Below are 19,483 nucleotides of genomic sequence, written 5' to 3' on the forward strand. Positions count from 1 at the left end.
AAGATCCAGGTGTATAAGCAAAGTCTAATGCTTAGACCACCAACAGAAGTAGAGAAGATGACTCCAAGATGTATCTCTGATTTTAAGGCATCATCTATATTTCTTTGCCTTATTTCATTCCTCTCCTGATCAGTAATGAAGCGCAAATGGTTCTAATGGTCAGAAAAGTTTGATAAATCCCCCTAAACCTTAGATGTTAAAATGCTTTTGAATTCAGCTTTAGCATAGAGAGCCATGGTACGCGTTTGTGCTGGATATAACCCTCTCAGTGAGTGAGGTGTGAAGCTGCAAATATGGCCAGTGCTCCTCTGTATAAATGTTCACTGGCCTCTCATGAAACTCTTAAGAGTTGTTAAGGATTAGAGCTACCATATGATCCAGCAATTGCACTACTGGGTATTTACCCCAAAGATACAAAAGTAGGGATCCGAAGCGGTATGTGCACCCCGATGTTTATAGCAGCAATGTCCACAATAGCCAAACTGTGGAAAGAGCCAAGATGTCCATGGACAGATGGATAAAGAAGATGTGGTATATATATACAATGGAATATTATGCAGCCATCAAAAGGAATGAGATCTTGCCATTTGCAACGACATGGATGGAACTGGAGGGTATTATGTTGAGTGAAATAAGTCAAACAGAGAAAGACATGTATCATATGATCTCACTGATATGAGGAATTCTTAATTGTAGGAAACAAACAGGGTTGCTGGAGTGGGGGGTGGGGTGGGAGGGATGGGGTGACTGGGTGATAGACACTGGGAGGGTATGTGCTCTGGTAAGCGCTGTGAATTGTGCAAGACTGTTGAATCTCAGATCTGTACCTCTGAAACAAATAATGCAATATATGTTAAGGAAAAAAAGAAGGTAGCGGGAGGGGAAGAATGGAGCGGGAGAAATCGGAGGGGTAGACGAACCATGAGAGACGATGGACTCTGAAAAACAAGCAGGGTTCTAGAGGGGAGGGGGGTGGGAGGATGGGTTAGCCTGGTGGTGGGTATTGAGGAGGGCACATTCTGCATGGAGCACTGGGTGTTATGCACAAACAATGAATCATGGAACACTTCATCTAAAACTAATGATGTATAGGGATTAACATAAGAATAAAAAAATAAAAAAGTTAAGGATTTTGATCTTGGTGCTTCTGGAAAGAATTCCCAATAGGCCTTGGATTTCAGTTTCTGACTTTCTCTGGAGTTCTGATCTCTTATGGTAGCTTATAAGCCTCACTTTTATACACAATTAGCAGAATGCACAGAGCATATCTTGGAAGTAGAACAGACAGTATCTTTGGAATAGGCTACTGACTTCAATATGTAATTGAAGGGCGGCTCCAGTTGTACTTCCTAGGGGCCAAGACTATTGATAGTGGGATTTAGAAAATTCTTCCTGAACCAAGTCAAGTGACATTGGATTCTTTCCTGGTGCTTGTTATGTTTTCATTTTTACTAGACTTTATCATAAAAATAGGTCATTCTCCATAGCGCACCTGGGTGGGTCAGTTGGTTAAGAGTCCACTTCTTGGTTTTAGCTCATGTCATGATCTCAGGGTGGTGAGATGGAGCCCCACTTCGGGCTCCCCGCTCAGCACAGAGTCTGGTTGAGATTCTCTCCCTCTCCTTCTCCCTCTGCCCTCCCCGCATTTGTGCGCTTGCTTGCTTGCTTGCACACTCCCTCAAAAAAAAAAAAAATCAGTCTCAGGGCACATGTACTGAGTGCTTAGTACTGTGCTAAGTACTTCATCTGCATCAATTTATTATATGGTGTAGGTATTATTCTCATTGTATGGATGAGTTAATGGAGTCTTTACATAACTTGTCCAAGGTAACAGTAAAAAAAAAAAAAAGTCACTCTTAGTTCTATTTGACACCAGGGCTTATAATTTTATCAGTATAATTTTCCACTTCTGTTTTCTCAAAATAAGTTTTCTGACATAAAGAGTCAGAGTCACCTTTAGTGGTTAAGAACTATATTGTAGATTTAAAATAAATACATTTAAAAAATAGCCTTTCCCCAGTTGCCTAATGGAAGGAGGCTCTGAATTGGATTGTGCCACTAGCTACTAGTTATCCTCATTTACTCCAAATATCTTCTCATATCCTGGTTTTCCAGTCCTGCAGACTTTGTGCTTGCTGTTTTTGTTCAGTAATTTCCTACCCACTGGTAGAGTTCAATATCCAGTCTTCCAGTAAATGTTTATTAAATGATTGATTTTTATACTAGAACATTCCCAAGAAGTATTCATATTTTTTAAATGTTATTTATTTGAGAGGGAGAGTGTGTGCATGTTCACACTTGCGAGGTGGAGGTGGGGAGGGGCAGAGGGAGAAGAGGAGAGAGCATTCCAAGTAGACTTTCCATCCAGTGGGAGCCTAGCAGGGGACTTGATATCATGACCCTGAGATCATGACAGCCAAAACCAAGAGTCGTTCGCTCAACCAACTGAGCCACCTAGGCATTCCTCATTTATGTTTCTGTGTCTAGTGCTTTTTTTCCACACTTGAAAAGAAATTAGACTCTTGAACTTGGAGAAATCTGAGAACCATAATGCCTGACGTAAGCAGACAATTGTATGATCTGTAGTGTATCAGTTGCCATTCACTCTTGAGTTAATAGACCATCAGTAACAACACAGAGGAGTGGTCTTGAGATTAATGGGAGTGTCGTGAAACTTCATGCTACAACTGTCAATGTTTTCTTTGGCCCTTAGAGATCTCTAATGTCTCTATTAGACTACTCTAATACATTAGTTTGTATAGGAGCAATGGATCTGATCTGTCCTACATAGCCCTGTCAATGTAATGAATGTGTTTAGGGCATATTTGACATATTGTTTGACTAATGGTGGTTTTTAAGTGTAGTGCCAGAATCCTGTGAGATTCAACCATGTTTTTCTCCTTTCCTTTATCCCTCAGATTCTGAGGATGGCCAAGGAAGAAATGAGCCATGGAGAGTGACAGTGTGTGCATGTGTACCTGAGAGGAGAACTCTCAGCCTGTTTGATTTAAAATAGAAATTAAAAATTAAATACAAAAGGATAATAGTCAGTAGCATTTATTGAACCTTTAGTGTATGAGAGAGACTGTCTTAAGCCTTCTCACAACTCTGTTATAGGTTCTCTTATAATAATTTTAAAGATGAGTCTAAGCACAAAGATTAAAAAACTCCATGTAACTCCCAGATGTTTGGAGTTAGAATTTGTATTTATACCATTTGATAAGAATGTCTCTGAATTACACCATATACTATCACTATTCTTTATTTTTGATGCTTTCTTTCATTAATGCAAAATAGCTCAATATAGGCATTCATAAATCAGTGTTTGCTAATTTAGTTTATAGAATTTCAAGGTATCACTGAATGTTTATCGTAGTTGTCAAATCATAAACTCGTGGAAAAAAAAAAACTTCATTGGAAAAAATACCTTGTGTATACATAGGGGTTTGGATTTCAAATAGCAATTCTTTTTAAAAGTATTTAACGTTCCTCTTCATGTTAATCAGTGCATTGTCCTCTTGGGGGGAAAAATACCTTGGCAAGATAAAAGTCCCCTAAATTACTTCAGGTTGGTTATCTAAACATGTAATTCAAATAATATTTGCTTGTAGCCTACTTAAGATAAAGTATGTTAGTATATTCATTAATAGCTATAGAATTCCCAACAAAACAAACACAGGTGATGTGGCTTTATGTGCAATGGATTTCATTCCTAGGATGTAGATAAAAACAAAAGCAAAAATTATTCAAAACCAGTGAATAACCCCACCTGCCACAGAGCAGGTGTACAAATTGGGAAGTATTGTGTATGCATCCATTGTCATCTTAGCTAATTTCTTGGTCCTAAAACATTCAATGGATTTGGCTTTCAGTTATTTAAAAAAAAAAATCAGATTGAATTGTTCTCTGCACTCAGAATAATGAAAGGAGTTCAGAATATAAGAGGAATGGGCAATTAAATGGAGTCCCTATGTGTAGTTACCCTGCATTTTAGAAGTTTTCATATAAAGTGTTCTTAACAGCGTTGGTCCTAAGCTGTGATATGTTTATTCCTTGTAACTTGGTAGATTTGAGTTGTCATAAAAACGATCCTAAACTATGATTTCTTAAGGATGAAGAATTCAGCAAATATCCATTAACATATACCATCCCCACAGGCACCATGCCAAATGTGGGTTGTCGGTGGACAGGCTGCATCAGAACCACCTGGGACACTTAAAGACAAAAATATGCCTAGAATTCTCCCCCAGAGATGTTGATGCAGTAGGTCTGAAGTCATGCCATAGAATCTGTGTGTTCTCCTAGATCTCCATGGTTAGGAATCAGTTTAGAAGAGTAGTTTTCACTCCAGGGCAACATTTGGCCATGTCTGGAGGGGGTGTATGCTGCTGGTCTCTAGTAGGTAGAGGCCAGGGATGCTGCTAAATGTCTTCCAGAGCACAGGGAACAAATACCTACACAAAGTATCCAACCTAAAATATCAGTACTGCCAAGGTTGAGAAATAGTGGTCTAAAGAATATGAAGACCCATTCCTACCAAGTCCATAATTAGGATGAATAAAAGATATCATTTATAATTGAATAAAAAGTCATTAGCCCAAAGAATCAAATATAGAATTAAATTTCATAAATTCTTTACCTCAAGATTATTAGTTACTTTATGGTCTGAGTAGAGATCTAGTTGAAAAAATTTCTGTGAAAGTTTGAAGAATTCTGCAATTGATAGGAGATCTGTAATGGGAGTTACCTGGATAAATTTTGCCTATATTTGGGAAAAAAATACTTAAAATTTTAATCCTGAAATGTTAATAAGTAAAAAAAAAAAAAGTTTACTAATAGACAACAGAAATTTTTAAAAATACTGGCTATGAAGTGAAAATAGGACCATTTCCAGAAGTGCCATTCAAACAAGCAAAGTAAATTAAAATCTAGGAAGAATTCACATGATACTCATTTTTTGTCCCTTTTTTGTCCTCCTATCTTACACATTCTTTCCTAGTTTTACATCATCCCTAGAGATTAGATACTCACAAGCTCATGTATAATAAATTACTGAAAGTTATTTTGGTTGCTGTCAATGCAACCAAATTGGATTAAAAATGAAACCAATTAAATCTTCACAAACCTCCACTGGCAACAATAAATGTTTAATTTCCAGAGAGAAATAAGGTTAGCTGTGTTGAACACCTTTTATAATCGGTGATAACCAAATTTTCAAACATTGGGGGATTCTGCTATTTTGTTGAAGAATAAGCAGCAGACTGATTTAATCAAAATGATAAAAGAATCCATTTTTTTTTTTAAAGCGGTCTCCTGTATCTCTGATGATAACCAGTTAGCAGCAATGATGGAATGCCTCAAGCAGACAAATGGCATGCCTCCCCTTGTACAAGAATGCACAGTCCCGTGTCGAGATGACTGCACCTTCACAGTTTGGTCCAAGTTTACGCCCTGCTCCACCAACTGTGAAACAACCCGAAGTCGACGGCGACAGCTCACAGGTAGGGTATGCCTTCCATTTCTTAGCTTCAGACAAGGGATGCACTCCCGAACCTGCCAAAGAGAATGGACGCTCCAGAAACCTAGAAATTATATCGGGTCTCTCCTTTTCCCAGCCCCTCCGTGACATTATGTTATCTTCTGCATCTATGCCTGGGACATAATATGTACTGAATTAATACTTGTGAAGTGAATGATGTGAACTGTTCTATAGCTATGAAGTTCCCCTCTCTATGGCTTTATAATCTTCACAGTGGTAAATGGCAACATAGCCACCCACTACCTTGGAGTAGTTAATGGCAAAGTTCCTGGTATTTTGGTCATGCCAGGATCTCAGCAGGGTGGAAAGCAGTGACTGATTTGTAAACACATCAAAGGAAGATCTAATATTTTGCCATTACTTTACAAGCAATTTGACATTTTAAAATTTTAGTGGAAGGTAAAAGTCAAATTACATATATAGGTTCTGCTTTTGTGGTATATTATTTTGGTTCTGTTTACATCCATGCAATTTAATGGAAATTAAAGCAATTAATAGTTAAGGTGCTGGAGCAATTTTTGCCTGTAATAAACAAATAATTGATGCAGTGTAGTGTATTGTACTACTTGTCTAGATAAATATCCCACAATTTTTTGTTGTTGTATTTGAATATGCAGAAAACTTGATTTAGGTAATAAAGACCCAAAGGAAAAATGCCAAAATAATCATTGGGATAATATAATTGTTGTTGACATTGAAGAATTAAGCACAGAAGACCATTTGTTCTTATAAGCAGTTCAAGTGCTAATTCTCTTGGTTTCAAATTCCCTTTGTTTGAATGTATGGCTTACAAGATTATGTTTTAAATTTAACTCACTCTAGTGGATTTACTTAATCGATGAGCGCCTTTAACAGGGTTTCTGCACACAAATCAGAAGCCCATTCATGAGTGTAGGTAAAATATATAATCAAATAGAAACAACTAAATATGCTGTACTTTGTGCTCTCTTCTACAAAAATCTGTGCATATATAACTTTGCACAACATTGCTTGTGTTTCTAAGATGAAAAAAGTTCTTACAGGGAATATAATGGGGTAGAATGTGTTTGGAGTAATATCAAGTTCAGGGGTAACAGTAAAACTTCATGTGCACATTCATACATAAGGCTTCAGAAACCATCATCCTGGCAATTCTCTTTATCCTTGAGATGAGAATTTCCTTTAGAGGGAAAGGAAGGTTTTAATTAGTGGCCAGTTTTCTTTCCTTGAGAGTTTATTAATGGTATTTTATACCTGCAAATTGAGAATGGGAATATTGAAAAACCTAGGATATTTATTGAACTGTGCAGTTTGTTATGAATTGTCAAAACTAATGCATTTGGTTTATTTAAAATACACCTTTTATGTAAATATTCGAAGAACCATTGTACATTTTCTGCACACTCTATCTCAAGATTATTCCTATTAAAAACTATTTAGAATTTTTCTAAATTATTATTGGTTATGATTTTTTTCTGGGTAATTGATCTTTGTGTGATCAATTGATCAAATGATCAAAATGATCTTTATGTCTTGGAAACACCAAAACTGGTCAATTTTATGAAACTTAGTTGTAGGAAAAAAAATTCTGTATTATTGTGTGTGCAGTGAGCAGTAGTGAATTGTAATTTTTTCACTTAAGACTTATTTTTATTGTTGTGGTACTATGCTTGTATTTTGGTCTCACATGTAATTTGGTGGTAAACTTAAGTAATCTCTAACATGAATGGTAGTAAAAGGCATGGACTTAGACCGTAAAACAGTGTGATTCTCTTTAACACAGACACACATAAAGAAGCACATAGACAAAAATACAAGCCACTCCGTGGAATGAGGGACCATCTAGTGTGTTTTTCTTTTTTCCATTTTTAACAGGGGACTTTAATTCAATATCTGGATATCTTGGGTGTTATACCTAAACTAGATCATCACAGGTTTTAGATTGAATGGTAATTATAGCAGTTGTTTATACATTGTTGAAAATAATCTATTAATAGATTTGTTCAGGTTATTAATATACAAAATAGCTGGATAAATAAAACATTTAATATATACTTGTTTTTTGTTATTGTGGGAACAGTTAAAAATTTCCCTCTGACTTAAGGGGGGGGAAATGTCTTTACAGTTGTATTAGGGATTGGTTTTCTTGTTAGCTTGTTTTTTAGTAGTAAACAAGTTCTGAATCCAAAGGCTAATGTTGATTTTTTTTTTTCCACTATAATGTAATCAAAGTAAAGTACCACTAATAATTTCTTATTTTGAGAACCATTTCTGTATTAACTTAAATCCTTCTTCAAACACTGATGTCCTGTAATTAAGAAGGTTATCCCACATACAAAGACTGCATATATTAGTACAGAATACTTGTTCTGCCAGCAACTTTTGGTTACCTTGTAGATGAATATTTTTCTTTCTCCTGTCTCTTGCTGTGTCTCACTCCTTTTGTCTTCCCTTTCTCCCCACCCCACTTTTTTAAGCTTCCTTTTCTTAATTAATGAACATTTTTCTTGACCACTTATGCCTGCTAGGCCTTAGGAATACTACTAGGGAATAGATAGACATGATCCTAATTTAAGAGTTTACAGTGTAATGGAAGCTCGAGATTCTATTACAATTAAAACAATATAGAACTTGTGACAATAGTGGTCATATTAGTGTTACATTAGCTTCTTATTGCTGCTGTAACAAATTACCACAAATTTAGTGGCTTTAAAACACAAATTTATGATCTCATAGTCATGTAGGTCTAAAGCAAACTTCAGTTTCACAAGGCTCAAAACAAGATGTTGGTGACTTTGTACACCTTTCTGGAGGCTCTAGGGGAAAATGTATTTTTCCCCCTAGCTTCTAGAGGCTATCCACATTCCTTGGCTCATGACTCTCTTCTTCCTTCTTGAAGTTCAGTAAGGTTGTATCTGACTATTCTCTCTTAGGAAAGGCTTTCTAATTTTAAGACCATGTGATTAGGTTGGACCCACCCAGATAATCCAGAATAATCTCCTCTCAAGGCCCATAATCCTAGTCATATCTACAAAGTCCATTTTGCCATCAAAGGTAGCATGATTACAGGTTCCAAGAACGGAGGAGTGAACATCCTTGGAAAGGCATAGTTTGTGATAGGCAGGATAATGAAAGTACAGAAGAGTACCTTTTCCATACCTGAAATGAAGAGTTTCAAGGATGGCTTTCTGGCAGGGGTAATGTATTAGTTTGGACCTGAAGGACGAGTAGGCATTAACTAAACAATGGAGAGAGGTTGGAACTTAAGAAAATTTCTGGCATAAGAAATTCAGAGGCCAGAAACCAATGAGTAATTTCCAGGAACTGAAAGATGCTCAGTATGTCTAGCTTGTAAAATGCCAGAGGCAGAATGGCACAACATGGGCAGGAGGCAGGTCCTAATGGTTTTGGTACTGCAGAGCCTTGATGACCATAGCAAGGGATCTAGACTTCATTCCATGAACTATAGTAAGTCACTGAAGAGTTTTCAGTAGATGAATGATGTGATCGGACTTCCGTCTTTGTGAGCTACTTCTAGCTGCAGTGTGGGGAGAAGATGAAGGGAATATGAAGTAAAATGGCAATAAAATACTAGAAGAAGCTGTTGTGGGGATTTAATCTGGAAATTTGGAGTTGGGCTATATACGGGTGGTAATGGTCAGAATGGAAATAAGGACTGATTCAAGAGATATTTAGTCATTTGAAATGATAGATCTTTGTCATTAAACAGATGCAGGTAATACAATAGAATTCAAGTGTGACATTTTAGATTTTGACTTGGTCATGTTGCTATAATTGGGAAATGAAGATGGAGAAAGAAAGGCCCAGGTGTGAAGAGGTTGAGTATGGATTTTGCCAGGTTGAGTTTGATTGGCCCTTTAGGTTCCAGTCTATAGCTCAGAAGCTTGAGCAAGAAATCTAGAATGGAGATAATAATTAAGAATTTAAGAGTTATAGAGGGTCCTTTAAACTCGATGGCTGAAGGTAATGAATCAGAAGAGAAGAGAACCTAGGGCAGTGCCCTGAGAAAGCCCATCAGTTAAGAGATGTAGAGAGGGGAAATAATGCAACAAACAAATGAGATCTTACCAGAGGAATGGAGGGGTGAGGGACAAACAGGTAAGGTACAATGGAATTTGGGAAGGCTATTTCAACAATGATGGTGTGGTCAACATTCTGAATAATCATTAAGTGATTAAGTCTGAAGGATAAGGTATAAAGATATTCCAGGGCTTCATTTGTTTTATTACTTTGTCAATAATAAGTAGTTTCAAGGAATAGATGGACTCCGAATCCAGGCTTAAATGAGTGAGAAGAGATTAGAAATTGAAGAGATGGAGACAACAGTTTTTTATGGACATTTAAGAAGCACCAGAGACTTGGGTATGTTAGGTGCTGGTAGGAAGAAACCAGTCACCATGCATTGACCTATCTTTCAACCAGTAAATTCTCACAGCCAGAATGAGGCTGTGTTTCTCAAACTTTTTCTCATTAAGTGCTCCTAATGGTAGAGGCAAGTGTATACATCCTCCCAGAGAGATAGTGGCATGGCTGAAGCTCTTGCAAGATCATTTAAGACCTTGCAGGAATCCTTATTTATGGTGGCCATAAGTAACATGTCAGACCATAGAGCCAGTCATCCAGGCAGCAACTATAAAATTGTTTATAAACTATTTGACAATGAGATAATATCCCATGCATCAGCTTGAATCCAGCATTTCTAAAACACCTATAAACACTGGGAATAAGACTAATAAAGCAGCCTACTTCATTTTTTTTTAATAACCAGCCAAGACTCAAGCTGATGACTTATTACTGAGGAAACAAAATATAATCAGATCTATTAGAAAATTTTTAGGAATCTAGTGGAAGTGTGTTGGCAGGAAAGTTGAATCAAGTTACATGCTGACTTGAAATGCCATTAAACATGAGTATCAAGTACTCAGAGCAGTGGGAAATGATTCTGCATTCTCATTACTCAGACAGGATCACAGCTAAAAGGTCCATCAAAGTCAATTGGTAAAGGTGAAGTCATATTCTAGAATACTTAAATGAAAAAGGTATCTCAGAGTAGAAGCCATAGCTTTTTCTCAGATTAAATTACCCATCATTATTTGAGCATTTATTTCCTTTTATTGTGTCAGCATTTGTGAGCTGCCTGATGGCAAGGACCAAAATAAGTTCTACTTTGTCTGCCACACCCCAAGTGACACCTAGCCTCACTCCAGGTCCATTGTTCTTTGAATAAACTGGTTCCAAAAATGTACATCAAAAAGAGGATGTTAATATTTCCAGGGTTTTGTTGGTTTCCCTGGAAACCATTAATTTCCAGGAAAACCGAGACAAGGTAATGTTTGTTCTTACCAAGTTATAGGGAAAATCATAATAAATTAACAAAAACTTTCTAGCTGTTGAGTCACTATAGCAAACATCTTTTAGTTTATTTTTTTTTTACCACTATCAACATAAAACCATTTTTTTTTCAAATTATTTTTTTTTTAAGATTTTATTTATTTGAGAGAGAATACAAGCTAGGTAGGGAGCGGCAGGCAGAGGGAGAGGGAGAAGCAGGTTCCCCGATGAGCAAGGATCCTGATGTGGGCCAAAGGCAGATGCTTAACCAACTGAGTTACCCAGGCACCCCTCAAATTAATTTCACAGTTGCTTTGGGAGTTGCTTCTGTTGTCCTAGGATTTGCTTTCATAGCAAAAAAAAAGTGGAGAACGGTGGGGGAAGGCTATAAATATAGCCTATATTTGATGTTTAGTAAACAAACACTAGTAAAGACAATGTGACTTTTAATAAAACAGATGTGATATTAATATATCCATGTCTCTTTTTGGAACAGGGAAAAGCAGGAAGAAAGAGAAATGCCAGGACTCTGACCTGTACCCTCTCATAGAAACAGAACTATGCCCTTGTGATGTATTTATATCTCAGCCTTATGGCAACTGGTCAGATTGCATTCTTCCAGAAGGCAGAAGGGAGTCTCAACGAGGATATCGGATACAAGGAGACAGCAAGGAATGTGGAAAAGGCATGCGCTTTCAAGCAATAGCCTGCTCTGATAAAAATGGAAGACCTGTTGACCCCTCCCACTGCAGCAGTTCTGGTAAGGAGATGGGTGAGGAGTAACAGATGGGAATATACACATACAGTCCAGGAGGTGTATCCAAGGTCTAGAATTACTAGCTTTGTTCTTTAGTAATTCTTTCAGTTCTCCTTTGTTAATAACACACTGCCTTTCATAAAATATAGGCATTTGGGATGCACATATCCATATTTCAGTGACTATTTGGAATATGATTATTTTGGATCTTTGACTCACCTCACTGTATACTTCACCTTTGGCTACTTGGTTAACTGTGGATGAGTGCAGTTGCTTTACTTCATTGGAAAAGCCATATTTAATACAAAATATATTTTATGGTGCTTTTTGGTTCTCTGATCATACATACAGAAAGCATCAGGCCTTGAATTTCTTCTAAGGTAGTTGACAAATTACCAATGAAAACGTTGATTTTTTTTTTGTTTTAATTTTTTTAAAAGATTTTTATTTGAGGGAGACAGAGCAAGAGAGGGAACACATGCAGGGGGAGTGGGAGGGAGAAGCAGGCTTCCCACTGAGCAGGGAGCCCTATGGGGGGCTTGATCCCAGGACCCCGGGACCATGACCTGAGCCAAAGGCAGTTGCTTAACGACTGAGCTACCCAGGCACCCTGAAAACATTGATTTAAAATGTTTTACAATGCAATATATAAGTATACCCAAACTAATAGAATAAAACTGTAGGGAAAAAAGTCATCTGGGAGAATTTTGTGAGCTGTTAATCAGGAAGAAGACTGCCTTTTTTGAACCTTGAGAGAATTTGAAAGATACGGGTAAATGAGGAAAAGAATGAGACTAAATACAGTTGGGATAAATGTTGATGGGGTTGCTGAGACTAATGATTATAATGGAACTTAATGAATTTCATACTCTAGTTTGTGCCTTATTTTTTTAAGACTAAAATGGTTAGGAATTTTACAGAATGTATGAAAGAATTCATGTTTGGCAAACTCTGGAGGAAAAAAGATTTTGGTCTCTATCATCAAAGTCTTATGTTCTAATAAGCTTTCTCAATAACAATGGTAAGTTGAATTCAGTTCTGTTATAGAACTCAGGTAAATGACAGTTTTGTCTTCATTGCCAATGGATTAGCTGTTCTTTAAGATATGCCTGTATCATCATATGAATGCAACTTAAGACTTAATAACTTTTTAATTGTTGATATCATTGCTCTGCTTCCTGGGTTACTCTATAAAATTTTCTTCAGTGATTTGACTCAGAGAAACATTAAACACCTCAGAAACAAGTTGTGGACCCATTTTATGGAAGCCAAAGCTGGTTCACTTTAATTTTTTTTTGGTTTTTATATATGTATTGGCTTATTTTCTAAAAACTGATTTTCCTTTTTCCCACTGAAATATGTTTGACTTACAGTGTTGTGTAAGTTTAAGGTAACAGCATGTCAATTTGATTTTTATATGGTAGTGATTACCATTGTAGTGATAATTAGCACCGATATCACATTACAGAGTTATTTCTTAGTGGTTGGAATAATTAAGTTCCAGTCTCTTAGCAAGTTTGATTATAAAGCAATATTGGTGTGTATATTCACTATACTGTGCATTAAATCTCTAGGACTTATGTAGTACTCATTGTAAATTTAAACAGTTTGATAACATCTGTCCTATCCACCCCTCCCCACCTCTCAATTCCTGGTAACCACCATTCTACTGTTTTTACAAGTTTGACTTCTTTAAATCCCACATATAAGTGATATCCTACAGTATGGGCCTTTCTCTGTCTGACTTACTTTACTTAGTGTAATGTCCTCAGGGTCTATCCATATTGTAACAAATGGTAGGATGTCCTTTCTTATGGCCAAGTATTTCATTTTTTAGATATGAGATGTATATTTATCATATATAGATCACATCTTTATCCATTCATCTGTTTATGGGCACTTAGGTTGTTTCCATGTTAGGCTATTGTGAATAATGCTGCAATGAACATGGGAGTATATATATTTCTTGGATACTCTATTTTCATTTCCTTTGTGTATATACCCAGATGTGGGATTGCTGTATCCTATAGTAGATGGATTAATTTCAAATTTTATTTTATTATGTTATATTAGTCACCATACAGTCCATCGAAGATCAATTAATTTTTGAGTAACTTTAATATTGTTTTCCATAGTGGTTGAACCAATTTACATTCCCACCAACAGTGTACAAGGGTTCCCTTTTCTCCATATCTTCCTCAACACTCCTTATTTCTTGTCTTCTTAATTATAACCATTCTAACAGGTATATGGTGTTATTTCACTGTGGTTTTGAGTTGCATTTCCCTGATGGTTAGTTATGTTGAGCATCTTTTCGCATACCTGTTGGCCATTTGGATGTCTTTGAGAAAATGTCTATTTCTCTGCCTATTTCATGATTAGATTGAATGTGTTCTTTGTATATTTTAGATATTAACCTGCTATTGGATACATGGTTGGCAAAAAATTTCTCCCATTCACTGTGTTGCCATTACATTTTGTTGATTGTTTCCTTTGCTATGAATGAAGCTTAAGTTTGATGTAGTCCTATTTGTTTTTTTTGTTGTTCTGGTGACCTATACAAAACATCATTACCAAAACCAGTCCTAAAGAGCTTCTTCACTACATTTTTTCCTAGGAGTTTCCTGGTATCAGGTTTTATATTTAAGGCTTTGATCTATTTTGAGTTAATTTTTTGAGTGCTGTAAAATAGGGGTCCAATTTCATTGTTCTACTGCATTGTTCTCCCAACACCATTTAAAGATACCATTTCCCCGTTAGGTGTTATATCTTCTCTTGTCAAGTATTATTAGTTGACTGAAAATGCATGGGTTTTATTCTGAGCTCTCGACTCTTTCATTGGTCTGTTTCATTTTTATGCCAATAATACTGTGTTTATTCCAATGGCTTTGTAGTATAATTTGAAATCAGGAAATGTGATCCCTCCATCTTTGTTCTAGCTTTGGCTATTTGGGGTCCTTGGTGATTCCATTTCTCTATATGAAGAATGACATTTGAATTTTGACAGCGATTACATTGATTCTATAGAAGGCTTTAGGTGGCATGCACATTTTAACAAAATGCTTCTGATCCATGAACACAGGTTGTTTTTTCCATGTGTTGTATCTACTTCAATTTTTTTCAAGTAAGTTTTGTGGTTTTCATTGTACAGATCTTACACTTGGTTAAATGTATTACTGGGTATTTTATTGTTTTGGTGCTATGGTGAATGGGATAGTTTTATTTTTCAGATGCCTCATAATTAGTGCATAGTAACAAATGATTTCTGTGTGATTTTTTTTTTTAATATCTTGGAATTTTACTGAAGTTGCTTAGTTTGAATAGTTTTTTGGTTGAGTCTTTGACATTTTCTATATACAAAATATCAACTGCAAATAGTGAAATTTTACTTCTTCCTTTCTGATTTGGATGCCATTTTTTTGGTTTTGTTTAATTTCTCCAGCTAGGACTTCCAGTACTGTATTAAGAGAGGTGAGAGTGAGAGGGCAATCTTGTCTTTTTCCTGTTCTTAAAAGGAAAGCTTTCAGTTTTTCGACATTGAATATAATGTTAGCTGTGAGTTTGTCATATATGGCTTTTATTATGTTGAGGTATGTTTCTTCTATACACAATCTGTTGAGGGTTTATATTGTAAAAAGATGTGATATTTTATCACATACTTTTTTGGCATTTATGTTTATCTCATTCTATTAAAGTGATGTATTACATTTATTGATCTGTGTATGTTGAATCATCCTTGAGTTGAAGGGATAAATCCTACTTGATCATGGTGTATAATCTTCTTAATGTGTTCTTTATTTCAGTCCCCTAATATTTTAATTTTTTCATCTATTTTCATAAGTAATATTGTTGTATAGTAGTCTTTTCTTGTAGTGTCCATATCTGGCTTTGGCATCAGGCTAATGCTGGCCCTGTAGAAGGAGATTGGAAGCATTTCCTCCAGTTCATTTCTCCACCCCTTTGGAAGAGTTGGAGAAGAATTGGCATTAATGTTTTTCTTAAATGTTTGGTAGAATTCACCAGTGAAGCCATCTGGTCCTGGGATTTTCTGTATTGGGAGGTTTTTGATAAGTGATTTAAACCCTTTATTCATTATTGACTTGTTCAGATTTTTCTAATTCAGTCTTGATAGGTTGTGTGTTTCTGGAAATTTGGGTCTTCTAGATTATATAATCTTTTGGCATGTAATCATTCACAATAGTCTCTTATGATTCTATATATTTGTGGTATCAGTTATAACGTCTCCTCTTCCTTTTCTAATTTTGAGTCCTTTTTTCTTAGTTTAGCTAAAGGTTTGTCAGTTTTGTTTTTAAAAAGTCACTTTCATTGATCTTTCCAGTTTTTCTGATCCCTATTTCATTTATTTCCCCTCTGACCTTAATTAGTTCCTTCTGACAACTTTGGACTTAATTTGTTCTTTTTCTAGTTGTTTGAGGTGTTCGCTTAGTTTGAGATCTGATTTCTTAATGTATCCATTTATTGCTATAAATTTTCCTCAACTATTTTTGCAGGATCCCATAGGATTTGATCAGTTTTTCCATTTTCATTTGTTTTGAGTCAACTTTCTTTTTTTCCCTTTATTATTATGTTCAGTTGAGTTAACTTTCTGATCTCCCTTTTGATTTCTTTGGCCCATTGGTTGTTCAGAAGTTTGTTGTTTAGTTTCAACATATTTGTAGACTTTCTAGCTTTTTCTTACTAATTTCTAGTTTCATACCATTGTCAGAAAAAAAAATATGATTTCATTCTTAAATATTGGTAAGTATTATTTTGTGTCCTATTCTATGTTCTATCCTGGAGAATGTTCCATGTGCACTTGAGGAAATTATTCTTCTATTAGATGGAATGTTCTATATAGGTCAAGTCTGTTTGGTCTAAAGTATGGTTCAATTCTAGTATTTCCTTGTTTTTTTTTTCCTGTTTGGGTGATCCATTACTGACGGTGTGGTGTTGGACTCCCCTACTGTTTTTATATAATTGTCTATTTCTCTCTTCAGGTTTGTTAGTATTAATACATTTAGGGGCTCTGATAATGGATGTGTATACATCCATTGATATATTCTTGATATATTGACTCCTTTATTAAATAATCTTGGTTTCTTTTTTAATTTTTTTGGCTTGGAGTCTCTCTTGTCTATTGCTATCCTTACTTTCTTTTGGTTTCTACTTGCATGAGCTATATTCTTCTGTCCCTTCAAAATTTGAGTGTATGTGTGTCTTTAAAGGTGAAATGAGTCTCCTGTAGGCATCATGTGATTGTCTTGTTTCTCTATCCGGCCATTCTATACCTTTTGATTGATGAATTCAACCCATTTATACTAAGAATGAATATTGATATAAGGACTTACTACTGCCAATTTATTATTTGCCTCTGGTTGTGTATCTCTCAGGTATTTTTCCTTTTTCTGCCTACCCTTATAAATTGGTACTTCTCCACAGTGGTAATGCTCTGTCTCCCCCTTTTTTATGCTGATTAATCTACTCCAGACTTTGGCTTTGCAGTTATGATGAAGCTTACTTAAAACTTCTCACAGATAAAACTGTCCGTTTTGTGCTGGTAACTAATCTCCATTTGCCTATGGAGTCTCTACCCTTTCACCCCTCCTTTTTGTATATCTGATGTCACAGTTTACCGCTTTTATGCTCTTCAACAAATTATAGTCACTATGATTATTTTTAATACTCTTTAACTTTTATACTATAGTTCTGTGGTTAACACACATTCTAGCAGAGTTAGTTTTCTAATTCTATTTTTCAACTTCATCAGACTGTTCTGCACTTTGATATGTTTTCCTGTCTCTGATTATCATCTTTTCATCCCACCTTGAATTCTTTTCAGCGTTTTTTGCAAGTCTGTTAGTGGTGAACTCCCTCAACTTTTCTTAGTTTGAGAAAGCCTTTATTTCTTCCTCCTATCTGAAAGATAACTTATGGATCAGTATTCTTGGCTAGCAGTTTTTATCTTTTAACACTTTGAGTATGTCATCTATGTGTCATATACTCTCTCCTGGCCTATAGAGTTTCTGCTGAGAAATCTGTTGATGGCCTAATGGGGGTTCTTTTGTAAGTGACTTCTTTCCCATGGTTGTCTTTAAGATTCTTTACCATTGATTTTTTTTTTTTGACAGTTCCAATATAATATGTCTTGGAAAAGGTATTTTTGCATTGAGGTAATGAAGTCTTCTGTCAGCTTGCTGGATATGTATATTTAAGTCCTTCCTTAGGTTTGGGAAGTTCTCAGCTTTTGTTTCTTTGAACTCAGCCTACTTTTGCCATTTTTTTTCTATACACCAATTTTATATGTTCTTTATTACCTTAAGTTTGTAGTTATTTTTCTTTTTCTTTTTCGTAGAGACAGAGTTAGGCACTCACATGGAGGTGTGGACGGGCAGAGGGAGAGAGAAAATTCTAAGCAGACTCCACACCCAGTGTGGGACTCTGTTTCACAACCCAAGATGAGGATCTGAGCCGAAATCGAGTCAGATGCTTAACCAACTGCGCCACCCAGGCACCCCTTAAGTTTTTACTTAAATTCCAGTTAACATACAGAGAAATATTATTCTCAGGTATATAACATAGTGTTTTTTTTGTTTTTGTTTTTTAACACTTCCATACAGTACCTGGTGCTCATTACAAGTGCAATCCTTAATCCCCATCACCTATTTAACCCATCCCCCCACCTACCTCCCCTCTTGTAACTATCAGTTCTCTATAGTTAAGAGTCTGTTCCTTGGTTTGCCTCCCTCTCTCTATTCTCTTTTTTCCCCTTTGCTCACTTGTTTTGTTTCTTAAATTCCACATATAAGTGAAGTCATATGGTATTTGTCTTTCTCTGACTTATTTTGCTTAGCATAATACTCTCTAGCTCCATCCATGTCATTGAAAATGGAATAGTAACATTCCATTATGCATATATCTACATACACATACATACATATATACATACCACATCTTCCTTATACATTCATGAATTCATGGACCGTTGGGCTGCTTCCATAATTTGGCTATTGATAATGCTGCTATAAACATCAGGGGGTATGTATTCCTTTGAGTTAGTATTTTTGTGTTCTTTGGGTAAATGCCTAGTAGTATGATTGCTGGATTGTAGGGTAGTTCTATTTTTAACTTTTTGAGGAATCTCTGTACGGTTTTCCAGAGTGGCTGTATCAGTTTGCATTCCCACCACAGCAAGAGGGTTCCCCTCTCCCCTCATCCTTGCCAATACCTGTCTCCTCTGTTGTTCATTTTAGCTATTCTGACAGGTATCAGATGATAACCCATAGTTTTGATTTGTATTTCTCTGTGAGTGATGTTGAGCATCTTTTCATGCATCTGTTAGGCATCTTTTCGGGTCTTTGGCCCATTTTTTGGATGTTGCATTTTAGGAGTTCTTTATATATTTTGGTTACTCTTTATCAGATACGTCATTTGCAAATATCTTCTCCCATTCTGAAGGTTGACTTTCAGTTTTGTTTCCTTAACTGTGCAGAAGCTTTTTTATCTTAATGAAGTCCCCATAGTTCATTTTTGCTTTTGTTTCCCTTGCCTCAGGAGACCTAGCTAGAAAGAAGTTTCTAAGGCCAATGTCAAAGAAGTTACTGTCTGTGTTCTCTTCTAGGATTTTTATTGTTTCAGGTCTCACATTTAGGTCTTTAATCCATTTTGAATTTATTTTTGTGTATGGTGTAAGATCGTGGTCCAGTTTCATTCATTCTTTTGCATGTTGCTCTTTAGTTTTCCCAACACCATTTGTGGAAGAGACCGTCATTTTTTCCATTGGATATTTTTCCTGCTTTATTAAAGATAATTGACCATATAGTTGTGGTTCATTTCTGAGTATTATGTTCCACTGATCC

At 35.9% G+C, this 19,483-nt stretch overlaps 1 protein-coding gene across 1 annotated transcript in view; it reads left to right on the forward strand.

Moving 5' to 3' along the window:
• THSD7B (thrombospondin type 1 domain containing 7B) overlaps positions 1–19,483 on the forward strand; it is a 727,150-nt gene that overhangs the window by 493,237 nt on the left and 214,430 nt on the right. Inside the window, exons 12-13 of the mRNA XM_021695876.1 lie at positions 5,307–5,501; positions 11,367–11,630. Coding sequence (XP_021551551.1) covers positions 5,307–5,501; positions 11,367–11,630 — 459 coding nt within the window. The remainder of the gene's footprint in view (positions 1–5,306; positions 5,502–11,366; positions 11,631–19,483) is intronic.

The sequence above is a fragment of the Neomonachus schauinslandi genome, chromosome 3 (assembly GCF_002201575.2).
Source record: "Neomonachus schauinslandi chromosome 3, ASM220157v2, whole genome shotgun sequence".
NCBI classification, from domain to species: Eukaryota; Metazoa; Chordata; class Mammalia; order Carnivora; family Phocidae; genus Neomonachus; species Neomonachus schauinslandi.